General features: G+C 45.3%; 1 protein-coding gene across 1 annotated transcript; it reads left to right on the top strand.

Moving 5' to 3' along the window:
• The first annotated feature begins 547 nt into the window (after positions 1-547).
• AMIGO2 (adhesion molecule with Ig like domain 2) lies at positions 548-10,346 on the top strand. Its single transcript, XM_064508286.1, has 2 exons — positions 548-992; positions 8,600-10,346. The coding sequence occupies exon 2, from the start codon at positions 8,673-8,675 to the stop codon at positions 10,236-10,238; it is 1,566 nt and encodes a 521-aa protein (XP_064364356.1). The 5' UTR covers positions 548-992; positions 8,600-8,672; the 3' UTR covers positions 10,239-10,346.
• Positions 10,347-10,703: the final 357 nt, after the last annotated feature.

Below are 10,703 nucleotides of genomic sequence, written 5' to 3'. Positions count from 1 at the left end.
ACAGATCCGCGGCTCAAGACAAGCTGGGTACATGGCAATTAATTTTAGATAGCCCCTTGTATCATCTGATAGACGCTTTTGTTCTCATCAAAGCCCGGTTTACTCTGAAGCCTCTCTTGATTTTCATCATGTAATTAACTGGGGAGTTGTTTTCCAGAGCGAGCACAATGCCTTTTAAATTTATCGCCGCCTCACTAACACCCCGCGGCTCTCGCTCTCCGCCGGTGGAGAGTTTCGGCGCATTTAACGCGGGCCATATATTCCGCCGCCGCTGCTCAGCAGCCCTGCCTCCCCGCGCCCGCGCTGCGCGCTGCCAGTCCCCAGCGCGGCCGCGGGAGCTGCGGCGCAGCCTCGGGGGACGCGCGGGCAAAGCCCCCCCGGGGCGGCGCGGGTCTCCGCGGGGGCGCTCGGCCACCACTTGGCGGAAAGTTGCCTGGAGAGCCGCAGCGGGCGCGGCGCGGTGCGGGTGAGGGCCGCGGGCCGCTGCGGGACGCCGGGCACAGCCCGCAGGGCGCGGGCCGGCGAGGGCGGGGAGCGGGGGCGGAGCGGGCCGGCGAGGCGCTCCTCCCCCGGGGCTCCGACGGCGCCGTCCCGCGCCCGCGGAAGTCCCGCGGGCCGCTTAGGGGCAAGCGGCTTTCGGTCCCGCACGGCGGGGGCGAGGGGGAGGAGGGAGGAGGGCATAAAAGCCCCAGCCCGCGCCCTGTCGCTGCAGCTGGGAGCCGCCTGCCCGCCCTCCTCGTCCTCATCATCCTCCGGCGTCTCCCGCACCGCCGGGCGCGGATCCGGACGCTCCGCGCGCTGCCGCTGCCGCTGCCGGGGCGCCCGGCCCTGCGCGCCCGCCCGCGGGGAGCGGAGCGGCGCCGCCGCGGCCCCGCACTCGCAGCCGGCGCGGAGCGGAGCGGAGCATGCGGGGCCGGGGCTGGCGGCGGCGGCGGGGCCGGCCCCGCGCCGCCCGCGGCCCCCGGCCATGAGGCGGCGGCCGGGCGCTGCAGGTAACGCCGCCGGCGGGGCGGCGGCCGGGGCGCCGCTGCGGGAGGCGGCCGGCGCGGGGGCCGGGCGGGGCGGCAGCGCGGGGTGCGAGGCGCCCTGCGCCGCTGCGGCCGGGGCTCCGCTTGGGCGGACCGAGGGCCGGCGCCGCCGCGGTGCCGTGTCGGTACCGGGCGCGGCAGCCGGGCGCCGCGCAGCGCGGCCCTCCCCTGGCGCCGCGGCGGGGCGGGGAGCGCTGCGCGGCCGCGGTGCGCCCGCGGCGGAGGGTCGGGGCGGCAAGGGGGAGGCGAGGCGCCGGTGTGCGAGGGCGGCGGCGCCGGAGGCCCCGCGGGCTGAGCCCGCCCGGGCGGCGGTGCGGGGCCGTCGGGAGCGGCGCCGTCGGGCGGCCCCGCGGAGCAGCCTCCCGCGGGGGGCTCGTGGGAGCCCGCATCACACCCGGGGGGTTTCCCTGGGCTGAGCCCGTCGAGATAAGCTGGAGACGGTGGGAATCCTACGCTGGGCAGCTAAACTTCCGTAAGAGCTGGCGTAGCTTGGAGACTGGTGAATGATACTGTGGCTGAGACGCTACCGCTTGTCGTAGGGAAATTGCACTTTAGTTAATCGCTTGATGATCTCCTTAGCAACTGAAGTCGTGTTTGCAAGGTTGAAGCTAGGATGCAGCTTGATTAAAAAGTAACGTGGCAAAAAGGATGCACTGTGCTTTTCTTCCATTTGTTTCGCTGAGCGTATTTCCTTTGTACTCTCGCAAGAGGGATAATAGCTGCAGACTATTGACTTCGTGTAGATGGTACTGCTGTAGGCAGATTACTGATGATTAGTCCAATTCAGTCTCTGTGATATGTCACCCAGTTGCTCATCTGTGTCTCAGTTTTCTTTAAGCCAAGTGAGTTATCATGGGTGCAAAAAAAAAAAAAAAAAAAAAATCTGTCTTCAGAGAGATTCTCTCTTTAGTGAGGGATGAGTGGGAGAAGATAGTTTTGAGAAAATAGATGAGAAGGTAGAAGATCTGACTGAGGTTACTTGGGCAAATTCACCCCTAATCCAGTGCTGCTGAGGTCAATGAGTTTACTTTATCCTGATGGATCAGATTTTCAGTCAAACTACACTTGTGTCTTCACGGCTAAAAAAAAGTTGTTGTCTCAGAGTAACCACCTTGTGCTAGCTATCTTTCTGCAAAAATACAATAGTACTGCAATAATGCTCTAGTTTTAACCTGAGGCAAACTGGCACTAAGTGCTAACATTCACCAAAGATTGTTAGTACACCTTGTTAGTAGAGCAGGGCAATATAACAGGTTGCTCATTCCAAAGGAGAATACACTGCTTTTTAGCAGTGAAGATGAGACTGGGATCTGCTTTGGGCTGCTTCATTACAGCTGGCTTTCTACCACTGTATTTCAAGACCATGACAGCTAGGTGCTGGCCAAAGAGACCACTCTATTTGCCAGACTGACCTCAGGATCAGCTTGCTGCAAAGGTGATGTAAAGCTATTTTTTCATCACTGTTGGGTCCTGAATGAAGCACAGCTTAGCCCAGTTCAGGGATTTAGTCCAGTATATCAGGGCATCACCCAGATGTGGTTCAACAGCAGTCTGCTCTCCACTCCGTCATGTTACTAAATCTCTGGGATTATAATGCCTGGATAATTGAGATCTGCTTAGTCAGAAATGCTGAGCACAACTGTCAGATGGAGATTGGATTCAGAGAGTGCCTTTCCCTCTCAGAGTGTTAAAGGCAGAGGAGAGTCGGGACACTGGAGTGAGGGGGCCTCTAAGGGGATATTTCCTCCGGCAACATCCCCCACACAGAGTAGGAAGGCAAGTTTATACAGATCTTCCTTGTAACAGTAACATTTTCAAAGATTAATTATTTAAGATGCCACTGGATTGTTTGTAATTAATGGCTATATCCAAGTACATAAGCAGGATCCCTAAAGTTAAGATTAAAAGTAATAATATTTGTATTTGCATAACTGTTATTTTAAATTAATAAAACTCCCATTTTAACAGTCATTATTTTTCCTTGTTCAAGATAAAAAGATTTGTTCTATACCATCCAAAAAGGGCTGCGAGTAAACAATGTTGACACCTTAGCCATCACTGTGTTTGCTTCATGTATTATTATATTTAACTAATACAGCCTTGATTCATCTCATACCAGGCTGGAGGAAAGGGGAGAGGAACTGTGCAGGGGTTGGGAGGTGACAGGAATGTGAAAAGGTGGGCGAGCTATGGGCTAGTGACAAGTGGGCTGGCGAGACTGGGGCGGACGGAGGGCGAGGACAGTGAGTGAGGAGTGAGGACATGGCACTAGCAAGGGAAACAGCTAGTGGGTGTTTAAGTGATGTGGACCTTTTGGAGGGTGGACTGCGATATTTCTGGTGTTTCCTACTGGTTGAGCTCTGGATTCTATAAGCCTAATTATTCCTGTAGTATAGGGGTTTTGTGCTCAAGTGTTTGCATTTTCACTGTACAGAAAGTACCAGCCAGGCTTCCAATTCCATGGGACTGTTTGTATCACCAGTGTACAGGACAATGTTATTCCTGCTGTAAAATCCCAAACAATCAAATTTGCTTAATATTAAAAAGACTAGTGGTAATATTTGCAAAAGTACTCAAGTGACTTCTGAGCTCCAATCTCATTCACTGCCTAAATTAGGAGACATAGTGCATAAGGATTTTTTAAGAAAGTCTCAAATGAGCTGGGAGAGGTAGCTTGATGTACAGGTTTTCCTGGAAGAAACAGCCATAAGCCTGGAGATACTTAGAAGAGAGAGCTGGTGTCAAGATTATCACTGTAGTATTAGTGGGGGAGATAATCTGGAGAAAGTGGTAATGATTAATGAAAGATGTAAGTTGATCTTACAGTGATAACTGACGATGAGGATGTTCACTGGTGCCGAGCATCACCCTTTCCCATGAGCAGCTCCAGGTGCTTATTACTTCCAAAAATATTGAAAAGATCAAAACCAAGAGCCAAATCTTCAACTGCTCTGCAGCTTGCTGTGTTGTAGCCAACTGAGCTGTTCCTGTCAACAGAGGATAATCCCGGGAATATGCAGGATATGCCCTGCCTTTCTTCTCAAACAGATAAGAAACATGTGCCCTGTTACTGCACAGATGGTTCATCTCAGCAAGTACTCTTTTTTGGCAGTGAACTTAAAGTATCACACTTTAACACCACAAATATACCATTTCTTCAAAAATTCAAGTACCAAACCCTCAACCATGCCCTTCACTTCACTATAAATCAAAAAAAGCTGTTTACCCAGCTCATATGGAAATAATAAAATACTACAGCCAGAGTCTGTTGGCACATGCTAGCTGATAGTATCTAATACCAATACCTCTTTTGAGAAGATACATAATATCGAAGTTCAAAAGCCATATTTTTCTAAGACCTGAAGTAATTTTATTAGGATGAAACAATAGGCCACTTTTAATGTAAGATCGATAGCAGGTCTTATTCTTTCTGGCTACTTAACACCTACACATACAAACCCAGAATAGTGTTTTCAATCATTTTGAATGGATTCAAATGATCACACATGTTGAAATTTATGTTCAGTATGCTTGGATTTGTTGCAGAATAGCCTGTATAATTTGTGCAGAAGTTTTCGTATGCCAAAAGGATGGAGCAAATTGCAGTGCAACAGTGTTTTGGTATCATTTACTCTCCTAGAGCTCTGTAGAGTATCCTGCTCTCCAAAAGGGCAAAGAACCTATCAAAAATGTAGATACTGCTTTGAGTGAGCAAGGAAAGTTTCTGCTTGTCAGGGTGCTCTCAAAATAGCCTTGTGTGGACATTGTTACATTGATGTCCTTAGTATGGCTTTGCCTTGCTTGGCAAGAAAAATTATCTGAAGTTATCTATCTCAAACAATTCTCATTTGGCAACTTTAACAAACTTTGCAAATGGAAAAACACATTTTCAGATCTTAGAGTGTTTTTTGCTCCCTAGAACTCAAAGGTATTATGCTGATTTACACCAGTCACCAATCTGCCTTTGGGATTTGATTGCAGACTAGCTCAGAGTTTCTGGTGAGATAACTGTAGATATGGATAGAAACAACCATGCAAGGCTATTTAGTGTATTAAAGTTGGTAATCCTTCTCAAACTGGGCACTGACTATGCCCCATTTGGAGCACCTCCAGGATTGCAGTTATATTCAGAATAGGAGCCAATTTTGAAAGTGCCATTCATCTTTCACAAGTGCAGTTATATTAAAAATTAGGTTGCAGAGGTTGCAAAATCAAGCATTCAGACATTAGTAGGAAAGGCAACCTATGTTTGCCCCTCTTTATAATGTTTTATAATTCAATATTTACAATTAAATTTTTAATCACCTAGTTTTATGGTAGATAGTCTTCAGATACTGTTTCATTCAATGCACAGAATAGACTGTACTAAATAAATGAGCAGTTATTAATTATGTGTTTCTCATCTTTCAGCATGTTTATATTGTGCTAATCTGGAGTAACAAAGTTATTTTTTTATTATCATTTCTATAGTACTTTCAAAGAACTCACCCTCTAGAGTAGCTTTTGTCTCTTAATTGTCTCCATGAAAGACTAGCTAGCAAAAACACCCAAATTACCTGGTTTTGATTAGGCAGTGTAAATGCCCTGTGTAGCGCTGTCTTAGGACTGGATAACGAAAACTTAATTCACAGAATGGTTGAGGTTGGAAGGGGCCTTTGGAGATCATCTAGTCCAACCCTCTGCTCAAGCAGGGCCACCTAGAGCACATTGCCCAGGATTGTGTCCAGTCAGGCTTTGAATATCTCCAATAATGGAAACTCCACAACCTCTCTGGGCACTTTGTGCCAGTGCTCAGTCATCCTCACAGTAAAGAAGTTTTTCCTTATGTTCAGACAGAACTTCCTGTGTTTCAGTTTGTGCCCGTTGCTTCTTGTCCTATCGCTGGGCACCACTGAGAAGTTTCTTTTGGAATGAACTTCCATAATCCTTTTTGGTTCCTAACTCCCTGCTGAATTCCATATGCAGTTAGACACTTCAGCAGGATCTAAAAGCCTAGAAGACTTTATGAATCTTGATATTAACTTTTTGTCCTGATCAATTCATTTATTTTTACAATGCCCTTATACTTAAGATCATGTTGCTATACCCCTTTTGTACACAGGGAATCAAGCTACTTTTGACCTGGTAGCAAGAAGTGTCAAATAGAGCACTTGTATCTTCATCTGCCCATGGCAGAGCCCCCATGGATAGTCACAGCGGTTTGCAGTTCTCAGCACTTCTTCAGATCAGTCCTTTCCAAATTTAATACATTCCGTATTTTCTAAGTATCAAGCTGGTGATTGTAATATGTTCGTTATTTTCTAACTCACCCGTTCACATAATTTGCCAGATCTCACAGGAATTCTGTGCCAGGTAGGATATGTTCCAGTTCTTGAGTATTGCCATTTCCTTACCTTTTGACGTAATCATCCTTTTTTTCTTTTCATTGTTCTTCCTCTGATCCTGTGCATTGTGTGAGGAAGGGCTTTGTGGAAAAAATGTTAAGTGATCATATAATTAAAGACTGTATATAAAATCTAAAATGGCACAGAAATCCTTAATTCTGGCACTTTTTAATGTCTGAGCACTTGAATTGGCAGTCTTGCAAAAACCTCTTAATACAGTTTTTGTGAATGCAAGCATTTAAAGGATATATATATACATTTTTTTTTTCTTGTGGAAGAATTCTTCCCTCTTGCTGCCTTCATCTTTTTCCTTCAAATGGGTCATTAGAAGGTTCAGCTCTTTAGATTCATACTGTATCCTCTGCTGCTTTAGAGTAGAAGACTGTGGTCAGCAGAAGATAACAGACTGCCAGCTTGACAAAGGGATCGAGGAAAGAGGAATAAAGAACTGAAGGAGAGTAGAGCTTAGTGCATGACACACATTAACTTGCATAGATAATCTTAGAGTGATAAGTAGCAAGTTCAAATTCTCCCAAGAAGTGTGTTCTAAGGTTCATCTCCTGAAACTCTTTCCTCTCTTTTTCTGCTCAACCTTCTTTTCCTTTACCACTTTCCTGTCTTCTTTTCCATTCTTATCATATACTTCAACTGACTTCTGCACCCCTGCTGCCTCCAATCCACCTCATCCTCAATTGCTTCATTAGTAACAATGGTAATGCTCCATTAGCATCCTGCTTCCCTGATTTTACCCTTCCTTCCCTATAAATCTCCTACCCTCCTTTTTTTCCTCCTCTGGCTGCTTCTTTTTTCCAGCTCTCCTCTACCCCTTAGGTCTTGCACTTAAGATTTCTGTACTAGACATCCTTTCTCCATCAATCACCCATCATCAGAGAGCACAATTTCTCCTTTTATTCTGCTTTCCTCCATTTGAGCTTGCTTCCTTCTTCTCCTTCTTCCTGTGGCCTCCCTGCAGCATCCAATCTCCCCATTCCTGGACATAGCCCCCATCAGCAGCCCAGAGCTGCTGGGCTGGCAACAGCCAGCTGCTGGGGCTGTGCTGCTCAGGTACTGTCCCAATGGGTCGATAACACGTGAGGAATGAGTATTAGGTTAGTATGTAGGAGCTGAATATCGTGTTAGAGCTGTGAAAGGATGGGGATAATCAATGCATGTGGATTCACCAGGGAATTTATTGACAAACTCTTAGCAGGTACCCAGGGAGAGCAAGAGTGAACAGAAATGTTCATTACTGTGCTAATTATGTGTACATTTTCCTAGGAGATGGCAAAAAGCATATCTCTTGGCACAGAATACCTGCCAAATTTCAAGTCCCTGCTTCAAACCATAGTGACATTAAAATATTCTCAGGGAAGTATATGGTTGGTTTTGTTCTTATTATTTAAGTATGAGCAAAATATTTTTTCCTTTACTAGATTTTGAGAAATGTCTGACTCATTCTAACTGAAAGTTCCTAAAACTTCTGCTTGAGGTAGATACCAGGCATAGAAAATTTTGTCCTGAACAGTTAATTTTGCAAAGGTAAAAGTAACAGAATACAAAATATTCCAAAGGACATGTTGAATAACTTTAAAAATAGGCTATTACTACTTGCACTATCAGTTATTGAATTAAAAAAAAAAGAGAGAGAGAGGAAAACTCGTATGACATTTAAAGATGTAAGTAGTCTGAGAAAATTCTATACTTGAAAATGTGTGACATTTTCTGATTGGGAAGAAACACATGTAACTGCTCCCTGTTAGATAAGAAAAGAGCATTTTTAGATAAGGCATTTATTTTTCCTGCATCAGAAATTTCATTTCTAGGCTGGCCTTGAAACAGGTAGGGTATGCCATTGTACAGTAAAGCTCCACAGATTAGCATTTCTGATGGTGTGTTTATGATCTGTCAGAAATTGTATTCTGTGATTCAAGACTGAAGAATGGTTACAGTTTTTGGAGAGGAAAAATCATGTCTGTAATGTGAATATTTACAGATGAGTGCAGAGTTTTGTGTTGATATAAAAATAATGGTAAAACATCACCTGAGAAGAACTAGATTTCAAAACTGACCATGTGAAACAGAAAGGATTAATTCACTTTATTTGTTCAAAAGGCATGCGTAAGAAATCAGGCAGGTCATGAATCTTAAATGTTAACATGCTGTACCTCTGTATTCCTCTTTTAACAGTGATTAGTGCAAAGCTAACTACACGTATAATCTCTGGCAAGGAGCACTGGGGCACAACTAAGGGACAGCCACAATGTCTTTAAACTGCCGGACAATTCCTATTCAGCTTGGAGTTTTTAAATTGAACTGCAAAGGACTGGCATGCCTCTTGGTTTTTACTGCGAGTGTTTGTGGCAACGCCTCGGGGACGTGTCCAACAGCCTGCATTTGTGCCAGCGATATCGTAAGCTGCACCAATAAGAACCTCTCCAGGGTGCCAGGAAATCTTTACAAATGTATGAAAAGACTGGATCTGAGTTATAACAGAATTGGATTTTTAGAACCTGAGTGGGTCCCGGTACTGTTTGAGAAACTGAACACTCTAATAGTCAATCATAATAGCATTAGCAGCATTAGCACTGGAAGTTTTTCCACAACCCCAAATTTAAAGTACCTAGACTTGTCATCCAATAACCTGAAGACACTGGGCAGCCCTTTGTTTCAAGAGCTGAAGGCGCTGGAAGTGCTTTTGCTTTACAACAATCAGATAATGCAGATAGAGTCTTCAGCTTTTGGAGGACTGTACAAATTGCAGAAACTGTACTTGAGCTATAACTTACTCTCACATTTTCCGCTGGACTTGTATGTTGGAAAACATAAACTGACAGAACTTGTATTGCTGGACGTTTCCTTTAATCACATCCAGTCAATGCCTATTCAACGCCTGAGTTCAGTGCCAGCCAAACATCTTAGTGGAATTTATCTTCATGGCAACCCATTTTATTGTGACTGTCTGCTGTACTCCATGCTAATCTTTTGGTATCAGAGGCACTTCAACTCTGTGGTGGACTTCAAAAATGAGTATGCCTGTTTGTTACGATCAGATCCCAGAGGTTACAATCAAATGCCTTTACTGCATGACAACTTTTTGAATTGCTCTGAAAGCACCATCAACAGCTCTTTCCAAGCCTTTGGGTTTATTCATGATGCCCAGGTTGGTGACAGGCTGGTTGTACACTGTGACAGCAGAATCAGCGATGCAGGCACGTACTTTGTTTGGGTTAGTCCAGACAATCGATTGCTGGAGCCAGACAGGGAGACTGACAACTTTAGGGTGTTTCATAATGGGAGCCTGGAGATAACAGATGCCCAGCTAGAGGACTCCGGGCTGTATTCCTGCATTGCGATAAATAAGAAAAGACTGCTAAATGAAACCATAGAGGTTAGAATAAATGTTAGCAATTTCACAGTGAACAGGTCCCATGCTCATGAAGCATTTAACACAGCTTTTACCACCCTTGCTGCCTGTGTAGCCAGTATTATTTTAGTACTGCTTTATCTCTATCTGACCCCATGTCCGTGTCAGTGTAAGGCGAGAAAGAGAAAGAGGAAGCTGAACCAAAGCAGTGCCCACTCATCCATCCTGAACTCCACACCACCTCCAGAGCTGCCTGCTGATGAGAAGAAGGCTAGCACTGGTAAAAGGGTGGTTTTCCTGGAACCTGTAAATGAACCAAAACACGGTCAGAATGGGAAAGTAAAACTGTTTCCTAATGACAATATCATTGCTGAGAGTATCTTAAAAACTACCCGAACAAAATCTGACTCTGATTCTGTCAACTCTGTGTTCTCAGATACACCTTTCATGCCATCAACTTAGTTTGCTGCCTGTATTTGTATTGCGCAGTTACATTTCTGAATACCTCCTTTGCTTGTAGCAACCATCAGGAAAAACAAATAAAAAGAGGAAAAAATATTTTAAAAATTATCTATTGTCAGTCATTGAATAGCGTCTCCTCTTTTTGAGTGCAGAACCATGCAACAAGTGGTATCTTACCTGAGAAGAGCAAATGGCATAGCGTTAATGTGAGTGTTTTCGATGCAATCTTAGCCTCGGCTTTTACCCTCTGGTCTATACAGAGCAATCACTCATGCGTGGTAACAGGTGCTTTTAGCACATACAACTGACTCTTTAGAGGCAGAAGGAAGGCTGATGCCTCTATAAAACTCTCAATTGTTCTGGTAACCAAGATCCTTTGCAGTGGGCATACAAGCAAACTCATCCAAGTACTGAGAAATGTCCCCAGCCTTGCTACTATTCCTTTCACAGGCCTATAACGTATTT

This window comes from Dromaius novaehollandiae, chromosome 1 (genome assembly GCF_036370855.1).
Source record: "Dromaius novaehollandiae isolate bDroNov1 chromosome 1, bDroNov1.hap1, whole genome shotgun sequence".
In the NCBI taxonomy this organism is placed as follows: Eukaryota; Metazoa; Chordata; class Aves; order Casuariiformes; family Dromaiidae; genus Dromaius; species Dromaius novaehollandiae.
The sequence above is the reverse complement of the archived record's forward strand: the minus strand, read 5'-3'. Positions and strand labels throughout refer to the sequence as shown.